Here is a 21,430-nt window from a genome sequence, read left to right as displayed (position 1 = left end):
ATTACCTTGTTGAGGGATTGTACAGTAAAATATAAATTATTACAGTTTAGTTTGTAAGGCCAAAGAAAGATACGTCCATCCAGTTCAGCCTATTCTGCAATGTTTATCCAGAGGAAGGCAAAAACTAATTTTCCTCATCCTACATAAAAATGACTACCATCTATAATATGGCAATCGGAATAAACCCCTGGATCAACGACCCATCTCTAGTAAACATAACTTGTAATTAGGGCTGGGCGATTTTGCCAAAAATAAAATCTAGATTTTTTCCAACACTTTTTCAATTTGAATCTTTTTTTTTAATTTTTTTTTATCGCTTTATTTAACAGTAATACACAGAGATAATTTAATACATTTTCCTTATATAAATAACTTTTTAACATGTATTGCTAGAATTATTGTGCGTAACATCACAACTTTTAACCTCTGGAAATACTTTATTTTTTTTTTTGTATCATAAATACAATTGAAGAATTGTCTATCTAATTGATTAAAACATCTGTGTTCCCTTGCAGGGAACAGGTTAACAGAATCTGTAATCAATTATATACTGCATTCACTAACATCCAACCTCTGCCCATCACCCCTCTGGCGGTCCCTGACATTGCGGTGAGAGCAGTGTAAGTTGCAGCAGGGCCAGGCAGATAGCGCCGAGCAGGCACTCTGGGGAGAGATCGACCATGAAAAACGATCAGTGTGTTCGCCGGATTTCCCGGCCTGACCACTGTACGTGTGAACAGGACTCCTGGCATCAGTCATTTAGACTATAGTCAGGTTTTTCACGTCCATTTTGCATCAGTGTCTCCAAATTATCGTCCATCTCCAGTCCGTCTGTTCATTTTTCATGGTCGTTTAAAAAAAAATTATAAAAAAAATAAATAATTTGTCAGGACTTTTGTCCCAATCCCATGAAAACACCACAGTGCCCATGTAGATGGTGCCACACTGCCCATGTAGATGGTGTCCACATATAGTGGCACAGTGCCCATGTAGAGACCTACACTGTAGCCCACCCATTTATTACTTTAGTTGCCCGCTATTGAACCTGCTCAAGCGCTACTATGTTTTTCTTTTGCACTGATTCCCAAAACTGCACACACTATCCGTTCTACCCAGTATTTTCCCATTTAATATGTAATGGTGAAATGTATATTTCTTTCCCAAGTGCGTAACCCTGCATAATACTGTCGTTTATGTTAATTACTTTACACAGTTTAGTATCAACTGTGTGATATCAAGGTCATTAATAAATCTATTAAAGCGTAAATGGCCCATTACTGACCACTGTGGCACCCCCACTACTAATGGTGATTCACTCTGGATGTACTGTTAGAAAACAGAGTGTGGTTATTATCACTGAGCCAGTTACTTAACCCCTTCAGGACACAGCCTGTTTTGGCCTTGTGGACGCAGGCGATTTTTTCAAATCTGACATGTGTCACTTTATGTGGTAATAACTCCGGAATGCTTTTACTTATCCAAGCGATTCGGAGATTGTTTTCTCGTGACATATTGTACTTTACGTCTGTAAAAAAATTTGGTAGATAAATTCAATATTTATTTGTGAAAAACACCAAAATTTATAGAAAATGTGCAAAAAATTGCATTTTTCTAAATTGTAATGTATCTGCTTGCAAAACAGGTATTAATACCACACACAATATTTACGAGTTAACATCCCCCATATGTCTACTTTATGTTGGCATCGTTTTTTGAACATCCTTTTATTTTTCTAGGACGTTACACGGCTTAGAACTTTAGCAGCAATTTCTCACATTTTCAAGAAATTTCCAAAACCTATTTTTTTAGGGACCAGTTCACTTCTGAAGTGACTTTGAGGGCCTTATATAGTAGAAACTCCCCATAATTCACCCCATTTTAAAAACTTCACCCCTCAAAGTATTCAAAACAGCATTCAGGAAGTTTCTTAACCCTTTAGACATTACACAGGAACTAAAGCAAAGTAGAGGTGAAATTTACAAATGTAATTTTTTTTGCAGAAATTCATTTGTAATAGAAAAAATTCTGTAACACAGAAGGTTCTACCAGAGAAACGCAACTTAATACTTATTGCCCAGATTCTGCAGTTTTTAGAAATATCCCACATGTGGCCCTAGTGTCATAATGGACTAAAACACCGGCCTCAGAAGCAAAGGAGCACCTAGTGGATTTTGAGGCCTCCTTTTTATTACAATATATTTTAGGCTCCATGTCTGGTTTGAAGAGGTCTTGTGGTGCCTAAACAGTGGAAACCCCCAAAAAGTGACCCCATTTTGGAAACTACACCCCTCAAGGAATTTATCTAGTTGTATAGTGAGCATTTTAACCCCACAGGTTTTTTGCTGAATTTATTGGCGTTAGTCTGTGAAAATTAAAATCTACATTTCTTCTGAAGAAACACAGAAATGTTTTAATTTTTGCAAGGAATAAAGGAGAAAAAGCACCCCAACGTTTGTAAAGAAATTTATCCTGATTACGGCAATACCCCATATGTGGTCAGAAACTTATGTTTGAACACATTACAACCCTCAGAAGGGAAGGAGCGCCATTTGGGTTATGGAGCTCAAATTTTACTATAATGGTTTTCGGTGCCATGTCCCATTTGCAACGCCCTGGAGGGACGAAAACAGCAGAAACCCCCCAAAAGTGACCCCATTCACTATCAGGATCTAAGAGAGCAAATGCCTCTTCAGTGGTATATAACTTGCGTGCCATTTTTTACTTATTTTTTTTTTAACTTATTTTTTGTAACCGTTTTAATAAAAGTAACAAAGAAAAAGTCCAATAATCCATTGATCAATAAAAATTTATGAACAACCCTAAGGCCCTGTTCACACAGAGGTTTTTTTACACGTTTTTCGGCGCGGAAACCGCTCTGCAAAACTCGTCAAAAACCGCCCGAAAATGTCTCCCATTGATTTCAATGGGAGTTGGATGAGCTTTTTTACCATGAGCAAAAAAAACGCATCGCGGTAAAAATAAGCGACATGACCTATCTTGAGGCGGTTTCCGCCTCCAAAACCCCATTTCAATCAGTCAGAAGGGTAAAAATAAACACCGCGACGAGTGTTTTGACGAGTTTTTGGCAAACCACTGTGCAAAAAACGTCCGGAGCAGTTTTTGCAGGAGGAATTTTCCTCCTGCAAAAAATTCTGTGTGAACACAGCCTAACAATGAATCAATGTATTTAGAATTTACAGACGTGTAAAATATATGAAGAGATTTATATAAGTATATGTGTGTATACGTATATATTACATGTACGTATATATCTATATGATGATATAGATATATAACATCCCTAATTATTAAATTTTAGTGTTAACAAATGTAAAATATATGTCTATATATAATATATATTACGTGTGTGTGTGTGTATATAATATAATATAGACGTGTATGTGTGTGTGTGTGTGTGTATGTATGTATGTATGTATATATATATATATATATATATATATATACACACACATACACAGTATATAAATATATATCTATATAATTTTATAGATGTAAATATATAGAGAGACAGATATATATTTATATAATGTGTGTATGTATATATATATATATATATATATATATATATATATATATATATTACATACATACACACACACACATATTATAAGCCCTAATTGATTAACTAATTAATTGTCCTAGTCTGAGTACTATCTACCTAAACTATAGCTAGCTGCCTACACTAAACTATGTGGAGGTGTTATTTGTGTGTGTTTTTCACAGTCATTGTGTCTTTATACGAGACACACAGCAGCTGCTCGGCACAGCTTCTTCTCCCCCACTGCCTAAGAACGATCTGACAGGGAGGGAGGAGAAACAGTGTAACAAACAGCACGAAAGTTTGTTGCTGCAACAAACTTTGCTGCTGCAACAAACTTTGCTGTGAACACCATGATAGCTTTATCATGGTGATCACGTCATCAGGACCGACACCAATCCGGTCCTGATGTCTTCTCTCAGCACTTAGGCTGCTAGTAGCAGCGTGTGCTGAGAGATTCAGAGCACAGGGAGAGCGCTGTGCACGCTGTTCTGGCACCACGTGAATTAACGGGCTGCAGGAGAAAAGCCCAGCACGGCAGCCCGTTAATCTACGTGGGCTGGTCGTGAAGGGGTTAAACACATTTTCCCCTTAGTCAATTCATATGAAACGATGGCCGGACACGGGTAGCCGCAGGCTGGCATTATCTGGCTGGAAAGAGACAAAAGCCACGCCACTTTCTATCCTAGTAATGCTTGGCTACTTTATTGTCTATCTTAGGCACAGATGTTAAATGGTGGGTGAAAATCATTGCATGTGGGATACAGCCCCTGTTATCTAAATTAATCTCTCCAAAACAAGTGGAATTTGTCACTGAAAGAGGGCAGACATAACACCACCAGACTCCTCTATTTGATCCATTCCGCTTCAATGTAGAAACTGCCACTTGTCTTGATAGGGACAGATGCTGAAAAAGCGTTTTGATATTCAGATGGTCTTTCGTGCAAGCCACTCTTCACAAATTTGGTTTCCCCGACTTACATAGTTACATAGTTACATAGTTAGTACGGCTGAAAAAAGACACATGTCCATCAAGTTCAACCAAGGGAAGGGAAAAGGGAAGGAAAAATTTCTACACATAGGAGCTAATATTTTTTTGTTCTAGGAAATTATCTAACCCTTTTTTAAAGCCATCTACTGTCCCTGCTGTGACCAGCTCCTGCGGTAGGCTATTCCATAAATTCACAGTTCTCACTGTAAAGAAGCCTTGTCGCCTCTGCAGCTTGAACCTTTTTTTCTCCAGACGGAGGGAGTGCCCCCTTGTTTTTTGAGGGGGTTTTACAAGGAACAGGATTTCACCATATTTTTTGTATGTGCCATTAATATATTTATATAAGTTAATCATGTCCCCCCTTAGTCGTCTTTTTTCAAGGCTAAATAGGTTTAATTCTTTCAATCTTTCCTCATAACTTAAATTCTCCATGCCCCTTATTAGCTTCGTTGCTCTTCTTTGTATTTTTTCCAACTCCAGGGCATCCTTTCTATGAACTGGAGCCCAGAACTGAACTGCATATTCTAGATGAGGCCTCACTAATGCTTTGTAAAGTGGCATTATTACATCCCTGTCCCGCGAGTCCATGCCTCTTTTAATACACGACAATATCCTGCTGGCCTTTGAAGCAGCTGATTGACACTGCATGCTGTTATTGAGTTTATGATTTACAAGTACACCCAGATCCTTCTCAACAAGTGAATCCGCCAGTGTAGCGCCCCCTAGGACATATGATGCATGCAGGTTGTTGGTACCAAGATGCATAACTTTACATTTATCTACGTTAAACTTCATTTGCCAAGTGGATGCCCAAACACTTAGTTTGTTTAAATCTGCCTGTAATTCATGAACATCTTCCATAGTCTGAACTATATTACATAGCTTGGTGTCATCTGCAAAAATAGAAATAGTGCTATTAATCCCATCCTCTATATCATTAATAAATAAGTTGAATAATAGTGGTCCCAGCACTGAACCCTGGGGTACACCACTTATAACCGGGGACCATTCAGAGAAGGAATCATTGACCACAACCCTCTGGATACGGTCCTTGAGCCAATTCTCAATCCAATTACAAACTATATTTTCTAAACCTATAGTCCTTAATTTACCCATTAGGCGTCTATGGGGGACAGTGTCAAATGCCTTTGCAAAGTCCAAAAACACTAAATCCACAGCGGCCCCTCTGTCTAGACTTCTGCTCACCTCTTCATAAAAACAGATTAGGTTGGTTTGACAGCTTCTGTCCTTAGTAAAACCGTGCTGGCTGTCACTTATAATGCTATTTATTGTCACATAATCCTGTATATAGTCCCTCAATAGCCCCTCAAACATTTTCCCCACGATGGATGTTAAGCTTACTGGTCTATAATTACCCGGGGAAGACCTAGAGCCCTTTTTGAAAATAGGCACCACATTTGCCCTGCGCCAGTCCCTTGGCACTATACCAGTCACTAGAGATTCTCTGAATATTATGAAAAGGGGGACAGAAATAACTGAACTAAGCTCTTTAAGAATTCTAGGGTGTAACCCATCTGGTCCCGGAGCCTTGTGCACATTTATTTTATTTAATTTAGCTTGGACCATCTCTACATTCATCCAATTCAGTATATCAACTGATATATTAACAGCACTGGCACCGGCTACATCAGCTGCTCCTTCTTCTGTTGTATATACAGAGCTAAAGAACCCATTTAGTAACTCTGCCTTCTCTTGATCCCCTGTGATCAACTCCCCATTACCATTATCTAGGGGTCCTACATGTTCAGACCTTGGCTTTTTTGCATTTATATGCTTGAAGAATTTTTTAGGATTTGTTTTACTATCCTTGGCCACCTGCCTTTCATTTTGTATTTTTGCTAATTTTATTACATTTTTACAGATTTTATTAAGCTCTTTATATTTTACAAAGGCTACAGCTGTACCCTCAGATTTGTATTTTTTAAATGCCCTTTTTTTGTCATGTATTGCCCCTTTCACAGAAGGTGTAAGCCATGTGGGGTTTAATTTGAGTCGTTTATACTTATTACCTGTAGGAATAAAATTTGCACTATAATAACTCAAAGTAGATTTGAAAATCTCCCATTTATCATTTGTTCCATTATTTGACATTAGTTCTTCCCAGTCTATATCCTGAATTGCAGCCCTCATCCTGGGGAAATTGGCTTTCTTAAAATTAAATGTTTTTGCCCTCCCAGCCTGCGTTTGTTTTTTACAGTATAGGTAAAATGTAACTATATTATGATCACTGTTACCGAGGTTTTCACGAACATTGACATTCCCAACAAGATCTGCATTATTAGAAATGACCAGATCCAACAGAGCTTCACTTCTAGTCGGGTCTTCCACAAACTGGCCCATAAAATTTTCCTGCAACAGGTTGAGGAAATGTCTCCCCTTTGCAGTTGAAGCCGAACCATGACACCAATTAATATCCCGGAAATTAAAATCTCCCATTATCACTACAGTACCCGCCTGTGCAGCCCGCTCCATCTGTTTATATATCTGACCTTCCATCTCCTCAGTTATATTGGGGGGTCTATAGATTACACCAAAAGTAATTTTTTCAGTGTTTACCTCCCTTTCTAGTTCCACCCACAAGGTTTCAACCTCCTCACAGTCTTCACCCACTATTGTCTCTTTCACACTCGCCTTCATATCACTTCTCACATACAGACATACACCACCACCTTTCCTATTTGTCCTGTCTTTACGAAAAAGTGTAAAACCCTGTAGATTTACAGCCCAGTCATGTGAAGAGTCCAGCCATGTTTCAGCAACACCAACTATATCTATATTTTCTTCCAGTATCAAGGCCTCCAGCTCCCCCATTTTGCTTGCTAGACTTATTTATCAAGACCATATTCTCCCTTTTATACATCACCCTCAGCTAAATTAAGACTGAATGGCACGCTTTCCCCCGCATTTACTATAGGGAATGGCACACGGCAGAGCTGCCCATTATCTCCTATGTTCTTTCCCATTTCAATGGAAACTCTCATCCAGAAATTGGTTCCAGCAGATGAAATCCAGGGTTTAAAGTTAAACACATATCATCATAAATCCGCAACCAATGCAGACGGCATCTTATTAATAGTTACTAAGGCCTCGTGCACACTTACATCACCGTTTTCACGGCCACTTCTGACGGGTCCGTGAACCCGTTTTAGCGGCCGTGTGATTTCCGTGTGCACTCAGTGTTTCCGTGCGCCGAGCATGGTACTGTCCAGGGTGCTGAAAGAGTTAATGGGCTGCACTGATCGGCGGTAACTCTTTCAGCACCCTGGACAGTACCATGCTCGGCGCACGGAAAATAAAATTTTAATGTAATAAAAAAAAATAAGTTCATACTTACAATCCTCCTGTCCGGCCTCCAGCGATGATGTTCAATCCATGTCGCTGCTGCAGCCAATCACAGGCTGTAGTGGCGGTCACGCACGTCAGGATGATGTCGGAAGGCCGGCCTCCAGGGATGACGTTTCATCCCACGTGACCGCCTCTACAGCCAATCACTGGCTGTAGTGGCGGTCACGCACGTCAGGATGATGTCGGAAGGCCGGCCTCCAGGGATGACTTCATCCCACATGACCGCCTCTACAGCCAATCACAGGCAGCAGCGGCCTCTGCAGCCAATCACAGGCTGCCGCGTCACAAGAGGTCGTCGGACTGGAGGAAGAAGATGGATCCGTCACCAAGACAACGACTGGGTACGTATGAAATGCTTTTTATTTTATTTTTAATCAGCAGCCTCTTTTCTCTATCAGTTATTGATAGAGACAAGTGGCTGCCGATTAGTGTAATGTTTTTCTGCCCGCCCGGCGGTTGCTAGGCAACGGCTCCGTCACACGGATGCCTTCCGTGTGCCTTCAGTTATTTTGACGGCCCCATTGACTTGCATGGGCCTCACGGTCACGGAACCCCGGACCAAAGTAGGACATGCTCTACTTTGAATCGGAACGGAGCAACGGACTGTCAAAAAAAACTAGTGTGCATGGCCCCATTGAAATGAATGGGTTCAGGGTGCTATCAGTGACAAAAACGGACAGCACCCTGAAGGAAAAAACTGAAGTGTGCATGAGGCCTAACCCTCACCAAGCATTCCCACATATACTCCAAATATTTGAATAATTTGGTTGGATATCTAACTTCAAAATCAATTATACAAAATCAGAGGTCTTGAATGTCTCTGTAAACAGCCAAGATATTGAAGATCTTAACCCCTTAGTGACCAGCCTTTTTTAGGCCCTAATGACCAAGCAATTATAATTTCTTTTTTAGTTTTTCTATAGTCTCATTCAAAGAGCTATAATGTTTTTATGGGGACTTGTTTTTTTGGAGGATTAGTTGTACTTTTTAACCCCTTCCCGCCTCAGCCCTTTTTCAGATTTTCATTTTAGTTTTTTCCTCCCCATCTTCCAAAAGGTTGATATAGTACTATGAGGGCTTAATTTTTGCGGGACGAGTTGTAGTTTATCGTAGCAACATTTATTGTGCCATATAATGTACTAGGAATCGGGGAAAAAATTATTTGTGGGGTAGAAAATGAAAAAAACCAGATACCTCCATTGTATTTTGCGCTTAGTTTTTACGGAGTTCACTGTGCAATTAAAACAATGTGTTAACTGTGGGTCAATACGATTACGGCGATATTTTTCTATATTTTACTGCTTTTACAAGTAAAAACCTAAGTGTAAAAAATTATATTTATTTTGTGTCACCAAATTCTGAGAGCCATAACTTTTTAATTTATTTATTAAGTGGTATGAGGGCTTATTTTTTTGCGGAATAAGCTGTAGTTTTTTAATACCATTTTGGGGTACATGCGACGTTTTGATCACTTTTTTTATTTAATTTTTTTGTGGGAGATGAGGACCAAAAAAATAGAGATTCTGGCATTTTTAACACTTCTTTTTTTTTTTTTTTTTTTTTTTTTTTACTGCGTTCACCCTGCGGGTTAAATTTATATTTAGTAATAGTTAAGACTTTTACGGACGTGGCGATACCAATTATGTTTGTTTAATTTTTTTACTATTCTCTAGGGGGGGGGGGAGTTTGAAAGTAGTAAAAGTAAAAATTTCCCTTATTAGCCCTTAAAAAAAATTACATAAACTATACATAATTGGTATCGCTGCATCTGTAGCGGCCTAAATTACAAAAGTATTTAGTTATTTATGCCGCGCGGTGCACACCGTAAAAAATTATAAACCATACCAAAATCACAATTTATTTTTTTTTGTCACTTCACAAAAAATGGAATAAAAAGAGATCAAAAAGTCGCATGTACCCTAAAATGGTACTGATCAAGACTACAGTTCGTTGCGCAAAAAACAGGCCCTCACACAATTTTCTTGATGGAAAAATAAAAAGTTATGGCTCTTAGAATAAAGCAACACATTATTTTTTATAAAAGTATTTTGTTGTGCAAACACCATAAGACATAAAAAAAAAACTATAAACCTATTGTATCGCCGTAATCGTATCGCCCCGCAAAATAAGGTGAATGTCATTTATGGTGACCGCTGGAAAGAAAGGAATAAAAAAACAATCGTAGAATTGCTGCATTTTAGTCACCACGCCTCTTAGAATAAAAACTGTAGTTTTCATGGGGTACATGCTTTTTGATCAATGAATTCCTCAAGGGGTCTAGTTTCCAAAATGGAGTCACTCTTAATGGGTTTCCCCGGTACTGGTACCTCAGAAGCTCTGCAAATGCCACATGGCACCCACAAACCAATCCAGCAAAATCTACATGCCAAATAGTGCTCCCGCCTTTCTGAGCCCTGCCGTTTGTCCAACCAGCGGTTTATGACCACATATGGGGTATTGCCGTAATCGGGAGAAATTGCTTTTCAAATGTTGGGGTGTTCTTTCTCCTTTTATTCCTTGTAAAAATTTTAAATTTGTACCTTTTATCGGAAAAATGTGGTCTTCAATTGCACATCCTAATTCCACAAAATGCAGCAAAAAACCTGTGGAGTCTAAATGCTCACTATACCCCTCAATAAATTCCTTGAAGGGTGTAGTTTGCAAAATAGGGTCACATTTGAGGGGTTTCCACTGTTTTGCCACCTCTTCAAGCCAGACATGGTGCCTAATAAAGAGAAGGCCTCAAAATCCTCTAGGTGCCCCTTTGCTTCTGAGATCTTTCTTCAGTGCATTAGCACACTAGGGCCACATGTGGGATATTTCTAAAAACTGCAGAATTTGGGCAATGAATATTGAGTTGCGTTTCTCTGGTAACCTGTTTTACAGAGAAAAAAAAGAAATGTGTAAATTTCACCTCTACTTTGTCTAGTTTTTAAAATGGGATGTTCTAATATGGGAGGCGCACAAAGCCACTTCTGAACTGGTACTTAGAAGAAAAAAAAATAATAATTTCAAAATATTAGAAATTGCTGATGTTCTAAAGCCTTGTAACGTCCTAGAAAAATAAAACATTGTTCAAAAAATGATGCCAACATATAGTGGACATATGGGAAATGTGAACTAGTTAGGCCCCATGCACACGAACTTGTTTTTGCGACCGCAATTCCCCTGAAAATCCACGGTAGAATTGCGGCCCCATTCTTTTCTATGGGGCCATGCACACGACCGTAGTTTTTACGGTCCGTGCATGGCCCGGGAACCCGCAGAAAGAACGGGCATGTCCTATTACGGACATCTTCTGCGGTCCGGGCTCATTGAAAACAATGACGGCGGCCATGTGCATGTCCCGCGATTTGTGGGCGGCTTGCGGCTGACAGTCCGCAGCTGGCCGACCCGAAAATCACGGCCGTGCACACGGCTACGGTCGTGTGCATGAGGCCTTACTCTTTTGTGTGATATTACTATCTGTCTTACAAGCAGATACTTTTAAATTCACATATAAGCACTGATTGACACACTGCATGGAGCCGGGCTGTAATCATGAAAACAGGACTACAGTACAGTTGTCCCGCAGGGACTCCTAGCGTCATACATAGCTATGATGCTAGGAGCCCGGCTCCCTGCACGGTGTTCGGTCCAGGAAACGCGGCCGACGTACAGACCGTATGTCATGGACCAAACGCTCGTGTGTGGGAAGCCTTATATTGAAGTTAAAATGGAAGTATAGAATACTGGACAAAATGGTGGAATTGGTTTTATTTCTTTTTTTAGACTTATTGAGTTAACTTTTATTATGACTTTTTTTTGGCAGTGAAAACCATTTGCAATTTCGCCATTGTTTTTTGTGTTTTGCGGCGTTCACCCTGCGGTTTACGTGATGTGTTAACTTTATTGTTTGGGTCATTACGATCACAGTGATACCATACATGTGTACTAAATAAAACCATTTTTAATGGGGGAAAAACATTTTTTATTTTTTTTACTGTAATCTTTAATTTTATTTAACATTTACTTATTTTTTTTTAAGTCCCACTACGGGACTTCACGATCTTTAGATAGATCTCAGATATACTGCTTTGGTATACTCAGTATACCAGATCATTACTGCCTGTCTGTGTAAAACTGACAGCTAATCTATTAGGCATATAGCCAGGGCAGGCCTAGGGGCCTTTATTAGGTCCCCAGCAGCCATGGCACCCCAACGGAGGCAGGCGATCTCATTTGCAGGCTCCCGATGGGTGAGAGAGGGGGCTCCCTCCCTCTGTAAGCAACTTAAATGTTGCGGTCGCTACTGAGTGCAGCATTTAAGGGGTTAAACGGTCGCAATCTAAGTAAACTTTATTTTCACAAATTGTCCGCTTTTAATATTATATCATGTTGATCTGGAGTTACACAAAATTCCACCCTGCAGATCATTATCCAAAGCACTATGAACCAAACCACCGTGTTAAAAACCTGGATCACTAAAGAGTGCATGCTCCATTACAATCTTCCCTTTTTTACTCTCCAGTCACTTGCTTAGCTGCCATGAAAAGTTCACTATATGTAGGGGTTTTATCATATGGGAGTGGTGAAGCTGATGGAGCCACAGCAGGCTTTTGTATTTCCTCCTCTTTAGGCTGTGTTCACACACAGTTTTTTGCAGGAGGAAAATTCCTCCTGCAAAAACTGCTCCAGACGTTTTTTGCACAGTGGTTTGACAAAAACTCGTCAAGGCGTTTTTTTCCTCTTTCTGACTGATTTGAAATGGGGTTTTGGAGGCGGAAACCGCCTCAAGATAGGTCATGTTGCTGCTTTTTACCGCGACGCGTTTTTTTTTTGCTCGCAGTAAAAAAACTCGTTCGCCTCCCATTGAAATCAATGGGAGGCATTTTTTTGACGAGTTTTGCGGCGCGGTTTCCGCATCAAGCTCGTCAAAAACCTCCTTGTGAACAGAGCCTTAGAAGATGAGCAGGAAATGTCTTGTTTATCCCTTTTGCCTTTTTTTTTTGTTTTTTTTCCCCCCACTAATTTAACAACTGTTATTGTAGTTGCTGATCTTTGCCTAAAGAGGTGGCTTTTAATATAAGTATGTAAGTGGTTTCAATGAACTTTAGAAATACATAATGTTTTTGGCGAGGAAACCCTGAGAGCTGATGTTTTCTCACTCCACTTCTTACACCACTTCTCTAATTCTTTAGTATCATCAGGATATTCCTGACTCATAACTGTTAGGCTATGTTCACACGGGGTATTTTGCCGAGTTTTTTGACGCGGAAACCGCGTCGCAAAACTCGTCAAAAACGGCCCGAGAACGCCTCCCATTGATTTCAATGGGAGGCGTCGGCGTCTTTTTCCCGCGAGCAGTAAAACTGCCTCGCGGGAAAAAGAAGTGACATGCCCTATCTTCGGGCGCTTCCGCCTCTGACCTCCCATTGACTTCAATGGGAGGCAGGAGAAAGCGTATTTCTCGCTGTTTTATGCCCGCGGCGCTCAATGGCCGCGGGCGAAAAACGGCGCGAAAATCGGCGTGCAGGGAGAGGAATATCTGCCTCAAATTTCCAAACGGAATTTTGAGGCAGATATTCCTCCCCCAAAATACTCCGTGTGAACATAGCCTTAATTGGGTTGACATGATGTTATGTTAAAATATTTGTACCCAAAGCAAGTCTGTAAATTTTGACCCTAATGGAGGTGCAACTAAAGGTCAAAAACACTTCAACAGAGCTAGGTGCAATGCTCTGCCAGGCACCAATCCTAGTAATATGCCACCAGTTAGTATTATGATTTTCTGTCACTACACTTGCCATTCTCAGAGTAAAGCTTACTGGCACCATTCGCTACGTAGCGAGTGTCCCCTTACCTTAACGCAATCTGAAGTAACAATACGGTCGCGGGTTCTACTCCACAGTGCTCACAGTAAAGTCTAATAGCACCAAAACATAGGTGTGTCTGCTTACCGAAGCGTGGAGTTTTCAACCACTACAAAAAAAAACAAGACAAAACCATTCCTAAGGGGATTTCCAAGTCCATTGGACAGCAGAGATCTTCAAATCTAAAATTTTTAAAAGGCCTTTATAAAGATGCTGCCAGCATTCTGATACTTTTACGCACAAGCTTTAGCAAATGGGATGCCGGTACCACAATGCTCGTTACTTCGCGCGAGATCTCAACACACAGTCTGCTCAATCTCTGGTTACTTTACGTACAAAGCTTTCACAACTCTGCCTGCAGAATTTAGTATGTCAGCCCGCTTCCCCTGTTCCCAATTTTGTCTCATACCAAAAAGAGAATTTCTGGGCCTTTTTTAAACTGAGAAAAATAGCCAGCAGAGACGCAAACCTGAACTGTAGCCCTTTCTTATTCTTGATAAATATTACTTTTCCTGGGAGTGCTATTAGAATTTACCCAAACTCCTCCCCCAACCCCCCCCCCCGCCAAGGTGTCCTACCCAGATTACATCTGTGCGGTATAGGGAGGGACAGCAGGGAGGTTGTAGTGTACACACAATATCCGTGGCAACAAGCTGCTAAAGTCACTCACCACTCCTGTGCACAAAATAGCGGCCGCGTCCTCACTGCAAAGGGTCCACTCTTCCCTGTCCCTCATTTTTAATCTGCTGTCAGGGCAACACTGATGATCTTGAAGTAGGGCCCTGGTAGTGAAACTGCGGTCCTCTTCTGTTCTGGTCCGCCAGAAATTTAGGCCGGGGATTTGGTCCGCTCGCCAAGCCCAAAGATGTAATGTGTTGGATCGGGGCCAGGACTCCGGGAAAGAGGATGGAGGCAGATAATGTTTGCTGCCAGTGGAGCTCCAGAAACACGTCCTCTCACCGGAGTTCAGGCCTCGTCCTCTCTCCCATTGGACACATACAAACGTGATTCTCTAGTGGTCTTCTTGGTCTGGACCATACTCCTTTTGTCCTGTCCAAATTCTAACTAATCATTCTTAGAGTAGTCTACCCCCCACCCCCACCTTGGAGTGTGGCTTATTGCCTATGTAACCATAGAATGTAATATATAGCATAAAAAGCGGCTAAAATCTCATTTTCCTTTTCACCGGTTTAGGATAGAGATGAAAATTGAAGTATATTCGTAAGTCACTTTTCAGATAAAATAAAATTGCTTAGCATTTATTTTGGTCCCCGGATAACCTCTTAACTTTTTGCCTCATGGGTTGTTGTTTTTTTTTCTACTTCCTCTGGATCTACCTTGCGGGATAATAGGAGGAACTGGATGATATCTTTTTTCATTCTTATAAACTGTTACATGAGAATGGGCTTTTTAACTCCTTAACGCCGAAGGACGGATATATCCGTCCTCAGCAGCTGCTAGTTCGCGCAGGAGGACGGATAAATCCGTCCTGTGATCGCGTGGGTACTGTCACTGTACCCACACGATCAGCGGCAGGAGCACGGCTGTTATACACAGCCTGGCTCCTGCTGCAACTGCCGGAATCGAAGCGCGCGCCGATTCCGGCAGTTTAACCCATTAAATGCCGCTGTCAATAGTGACAGCGGCATCCAATGTGTTTGACAGAGGGAGGGAGCTCCCTCTGTCACCCGATCGGCGCCCCCGCAAACAAATTGCGGGTCGCCGTCGGGTTTCCATGACAGCCGGGGGTCTAACAAAGACCCCCAGGTCTGTCTTCAGCATCTGCCTGTTAGGCGATGCCGGAGGCATGACCTAACAGATTGCCTGTCAGTTTTACACTGACAGGCAATAATGCTTTGGTATACTAAGTATACCAAAGCATTATATATGCGATCAGCAGATCGCATAGTGAAGTCCCCTGGTGGGACTAAAAAAAAAATTACAATCAGTTAAATAAAGTTTGTGAAAAAAAAAATAAAAAATTACAGTCAAAGTCAAATAAAACTACTTTTTTGGCCCAAAAAGTGGTTTTATTTAGTAAAACGGTCAAAACAAATCACACATACACATATATGGTATCCCCGCGATCATAACAACTTGACCAATAAAATGAACACATTAATTAAACCGCCGGATGAACGGCGTCCAAAGAAAACGCAAAAAACAACGGCAAAATTCTCTTTTTTCTGCCATTCCCCCCATAAAAAATAAAATAAAAGTTAATCTATAAGTCCCATGTACCCCAAAATTGTACTAATGAAAACTACACATTGTCCCGCAAAAATCAAGCCCACATACGACCACATCGACGGAAAAATAAAAACGTTACGGCTCTTGGAACGCGGCGATGCAAAAACAAGTAATTTTTTTCTAAAAGGGTTTTTATTGTGAAAACGTAGGAAAACATATAAAACCTTTACACATTTGGTATCCCTGTAATCGTGCCGACCCATAGAATAAAGTGAACATGTTATTTACGCTGCATAGTACACGGCGTAAATTTATAACGTGAAAATCAATGCTGGAATAGCTGCTTATTTTCAATTCTCTCCTAAAATAAAGTTAATAAAAGTTAATCAATATATTATAAGCATCTAAAAATGGTACAATTACCAAATACAACTCGTCCCGCAATAAACAAGCCCTTATACGGCTATGTCGACGGAATAAAAAAAAAGTTACGACTCTTGGAATTCGACCGTGAAAAAACAAAAAATAATCCTTGGTCATTAACGTGCAAAATGGCCCGGTCATAAAGGGGTTAAAACCCCATACACGTGTCGTGCATTTGAACATCCACAGCATGCCTAATAGTCACGGATTTCCTGCAAATTTCACCTTTTGCGATGCTATGGGGAAAATTCACAGCAAAATATACACGCAAGACATGCAGGCTTTTTTCACCACAATTGAACATAAATGCATTTTGATTTCCCTCCAGTGGTGTTCATCTGTACACACTTGTTACTTAGGGTCATAGGTAAAAAACATGCCAAAATTTGGTAATTTTAGCAAATGATGACTGAAAGAACACAGGCTGTAAGCCCTTGTTCCTACTTTCAGGATTCTACACGGATTTCGGAGCAGGTTCTACATGTGACTGGGCTTCTTGTGATCCACATGCTACTTATTCCCACGGATTCCACATGGAAAACCATGCGGATAAGCCTCATTGAGTGTTTATCCATTTTTGATGAATTTGTAAAGATATGTGCATTTATGGAGTTTTATTTTTGGGTGGTGGTGTATATGTAATGCTCTGCTTGAGTCAGACATTTAGCCACAAATGTACATTTTTTTTTTTAATGCATTTCTCGGCACCATGTCACCAAATCCATTTGTTGTAATGCTATAATATTTCATCAAATATGTAATTTGTTCAGGCAGAGAAAGTACATGAGCTGAATGAAGAGATTGGAAAACTGCTAGCAAAAGCTGAGCAGTTAGGAGCAGAAGGAAATGTTGAAGAGTCCCAGAAGGTTATGGATGAAGTTGAAAAGACCAGAATTCGGAAAAGAGAAGCTGAGGTTTGTTATACGATTCTAAAAAAAATAAAATCTGTTTTATAAAGGCTTGATCTGATTACTTAGGATAGATGGCGCCCCGTGCGAAATGATCTTTTGGCGCCCCACTCCCATCTATTAAAAAAATAATAATTGCCCCATAAAAACATAATGCCCCTTTAGTGCCCCCATAAAGTATAATAATATTATTTAATCTAATATATTACAACCCCTTCAAGGACACAGTATTTTGTACTCTAATTGTGCCCACAGTATTATGCCCCCTGTAGTACCCCTACACAGTATAATGTCCGCTTAGTGGGCCCCACACAGTATAGTTCCCCCCTGTAGATTTTTCCATTCAGCTTTCCTGTTGACCGTGCCATAATCCCCCACCACCTCCTTGTATACAGTGCCCCCAAACAAAAACTGTATTCCCCCTAGGCCCCCTTCCCACGACGAACTGAGCTGCTCCACGACGGGATCCTTGGATAGGCCAGCGTGAACCTGTAGCCTAGTATAGAATTTCCCAACCTTTTCGGACACGAGGCAGCACTGGAAAAATAAAATTTCCTCAGGGCACACCTACCAAAAATTGTTTTGAGAAAGACCGAAAACGGCTAAAAACAAGCACTACACTCGTAGGGTATGTTCACACACGTTTTTTGTAAGTCAAAAAAAAAATCTGCCTCCAAAATACTTTCAGGAACTGACCGTTTGTTTGACTACTTTTGTGTGCGTTTTTTTTTTCTTAAACCGTTGAAGCTAATGCAAAAGACGCAGAAAAAAAAAGCACCAAACGAGTGCCCCAGGTATATTCTGCCTCCTATCAATTTCAATTGCCGGTCAAGTGGTTTCCGCCTCTGAAAACCATCAGCCCCCGCTCACAGGAAAATGACAATCAGGCCGCCACTCACAGGAAAATGACCATCAGGCTGCCGCTCACAGGAAAATGACCATCAGGCCGCCGCTCACAGGAAAATGACCATCAGGCCGCCGCTCACAGGAAAATGACCATCAGGCCGCCGCTCACAGGAAAATGACCATCAGGCCGCCGCTCACAGGAAAATGACCATCAGCCCGCCGCTCACAGGAAAATGACCATCAGCCCGCCGCTCACAGGAAAATGACCATCAGCCCGCCGCTCACAGGAAAATGACCATCAGCCCGCCGCTCACAGGAAAATGACCATCAGCCCGCCGCTCACAGGAAAATGACCATCAGCCCGCCGCTCACAGGAAAATGACCATCAGCCCGCCGCTCACAGGAAAATGACCATCAGCCCGCCGCTCACAGGAAAATGACCATCAGCCCGCCGCTCACAGGAAAATGACCATCAGCCCGCCGCTCACAGGAAAATGACCATCAGCCCGCCGCTCACAGGAAAATGACCATCAGCCCGCCGCTCACAGGAAAATGACCATCAGCCCGCCGCTCACAGGAAAATGACCATCAGCCCGCCGCTCACAGGAAAATGACCATCAGCCCGCCGCTCACAGGAAAATGACCATCAGCCCGCCGCTCACAGGAAAATGACCATCAGCCCGCCGCTCACAGGAAAATGACCATCAGCCCGCCACTCAGATACCCCCTGGTAGGGAGCGCCACCGAGCCCGCTTCGTGTAGCGCTCCACGACGCTGTGGACGGCAATTCCGCTTCAGGAGTTTCCCCTGATGTCGTTGTCCATATATGGACAGAGAAATCAAGCGGAGCGCTCCAGGATTAAATGGCCAGGTTAATACAAAAAACAATGGCAAAATTCATTTTTTTCCTCCATTCCCTCCCAAAACATCTAATGGAAGTTAATTGGTCCCATATACCCCAAAATAGTTAGGGAACTACAACTTGCCCTGCTAAAAGAAGCCCATATATGGCTACACAGACGGAAAAATAGTTACGTCTCTTGAAATGCGTCAAAGCAAAAAAAACAATTTTTTTTTTCAAAAGGGGTTTTTATTGTGCAAATATACTAAAATATGTATGTTTGTTTTTTTTAAATGTTTTACTATAGCCGCAATCGTACTGACCCATAAAATAGAGATGTTATTTACGCCGCATAGTGGGCAGTCAGGGCATCATAGGATACACTTAAAGATTTTTTTTAATAATAAACAATATTTAGTTTAAAAAAAACAAAAACATTTTTCCCCGTAGCATAATGTAAACATTTTTAAAAAATTTGCATTACTGGTGTCACCACGTTTGTAAGAGTCGGAACAATTACAATATACCGTTAAACCCACACGGTGAACGCCGTAAAAAAAAAAGATAATTTTTGGTCTTTACTTTTTTTTTATTCCATGTTTTTGTGGGAGATGATAGTCTCTCAAAATGGTAACAATAGGCACCGTAGTTTGCCCCGCAAAAAATAAGCCCTCATAGTTCTGTCGACGGAAAAAAAAAGCTACAGCTCTCAGAATATGGCAACAAAACACAAATTTTTATCTTTAACAATCAGTTTTTTTTCCCTTGTAAAAGTAGTAAAACGTTAAAAAAAATAAACTACATAGATTTGATAGTCATCGTATTGACCTGCAGAATGAAGTTAAAGGGAACCTGTCACCAGAATTTCACCTATTGAACGTTACTTATCCATCACTGGCCGCTGCTATAAAAAGTTCATTGCCGTTGTCCCCTCTCCTAAACTCCTCCGACTGTAAATAACGGTCTGCAAGCATCTCGCGCCTTATAGCCTAATAATCCGGTGTCCTGTTGTACGCACACACCAGAAGAGGACATCCATGCACAAGTGTGGGATTTTGTGTACTGTGGGAAGGCGTGGAGCGGTCAATCAAAAGTAAGGAGGCTGGGTAAACTCGCAAAGACTAGAGGAATGAAGATATGACTCTTTTTTTTTTTTTTCAAACGAAGATTTGACGTTTCAAACAAAGATATGACTTATGCTCATTAGCATATGGTGCGGGAACACTGAAAATCTGAATACTACAGAGCCGACTAAGACATTTATAGGTTATATAGAAATTATTTTTCACCCACTACCACCAGGTAGTGCTGGTTTAATAGGTGAAATGCTGATGACAGGTTCCCTTTAACATGCAATTTTTACTGAACGGCAAACACTGTAAAAACGAACCCCCCCCCCCCCCAAAAAAAAAATAATAATTTGCAATCGCTGCTTTTCTCATTTTCTGATACATTAAACGGTGCCATGAAAAACTACAAGTCATCCGGCATAAATCTAACACTCGTACGGCTATATAGATGGCAGAATAAAAAAGTTATGGCTTTTGAAAGGTGGGGAAGAAAAGATGAAAGTGAAAATCTGAAAAATAGCTGCGGCTGGAAGAGATTAAAGAGGCTCTGTCACCAGATTATAAGTTCCCTATCTTCTACATAATGAGATAGGCGCTGTAATGTAGATCGCATAAGTGTTTTTTATTTAGAAATTTTGACGGATTTATGACCTATTTTAGCTTAATGCCAATGACTTTCTTAATAGACAACTGGGCGTGTTTTTACTTTGTGACCAAGTGGGCGTTGTGGAGAGAAGTGTATGACGCTGACCAATCAGCGTCATACACTTCTCTCCATTCATTTTCTCAGCACGTAGTGATCTTGCTAGATCATGATGTGCAGTCACATACTCACACATTAACGTTACTGAAGTGTTTTGACAGTAATAGACATCACCTCCAGCCAGGAAGCGATGTCTATTCACAATCCCGACACTTCGGTGACGTTTGTGTGGGACTTAATGACAGCAAGCGTGGTCTCGCGAGATCACGCTGTAAATGACCGCTTACAGCGTGATCTCGCAAGATCAAGCTTGCTGTGATGTGTCATTTACAGCGCGATCTTGCGAGATCACGCTTGCTGTCATTAAGTCCCACACAAACGTTACCGAAGTGTCGGGATTAGGGATGCACGGTGCATCGAAACTTCGATACTGTGCATCCCTAAACGGTTCAATACCGCTATTTCCTGTATTTCGATACTGAGCTGTGCTGCCGCACAGCTCAGTATAGTAATACATGAATGTATGAGAGCGGGGCTGCGGTTGTGTAATTCAGCCATAGCCCATGAGTCATGATAAGTTCGCGGGGTCAGGATGATGCGATGCGGCCAGCCCTGCACTAATGATTGCCGGCACTCAAGACAGAACATGGCGGCCGCGCTACAAAACACCCCCATGTTCTG

The 21,430-nt window shown here is 41.2% G+C and overlaps 1 protein-coding gene across 2 annotated transcripts in view; it reads left to right on the top strand.

Moving 5' to 3' along the window:
• The window catches only part of LOC142657962 (putative RNA-binding protein Luc7-like 2), a 92,303-nt gene that overhangs the window by 42,500 nt on the left and 28,373 nt on the right, over positions 1–21,430 (top strand). For both annotated transcript variants that reach the window (XM_075833541.1, XM_075833540.1), the window contains one exon: positions 17,152–17,295. In XM_075833541.1, coding sequence (XP_075689656.1) covers positions 17,152–17,295 — 144 coding nt within the window. The remainder of the gene's footprint in view (positions 1–17,151; positions 17,296–21,430) is intronic.

The sequence above is a fragment of the Rhinoderma darwinii genome, chromosome 7 (assembly GCF_050947455.1).
Source record: "Rhinoderma darwinii isolate aRhiDar2 chromosome 7, aRhiDar2.hap1, whole genome shotgun sequence".
Lineage (NCBI taxonomy): Eukaryota > Metazoa > Chordata > Amphibia > Anura > Rhinodermatidae > Rhinoderma > Rhinoderma darwinii.
Note: the sequence above shows the minus strand (reverse complement) of the source record. Positions and strands in the feature narration are given on the sequence as shown.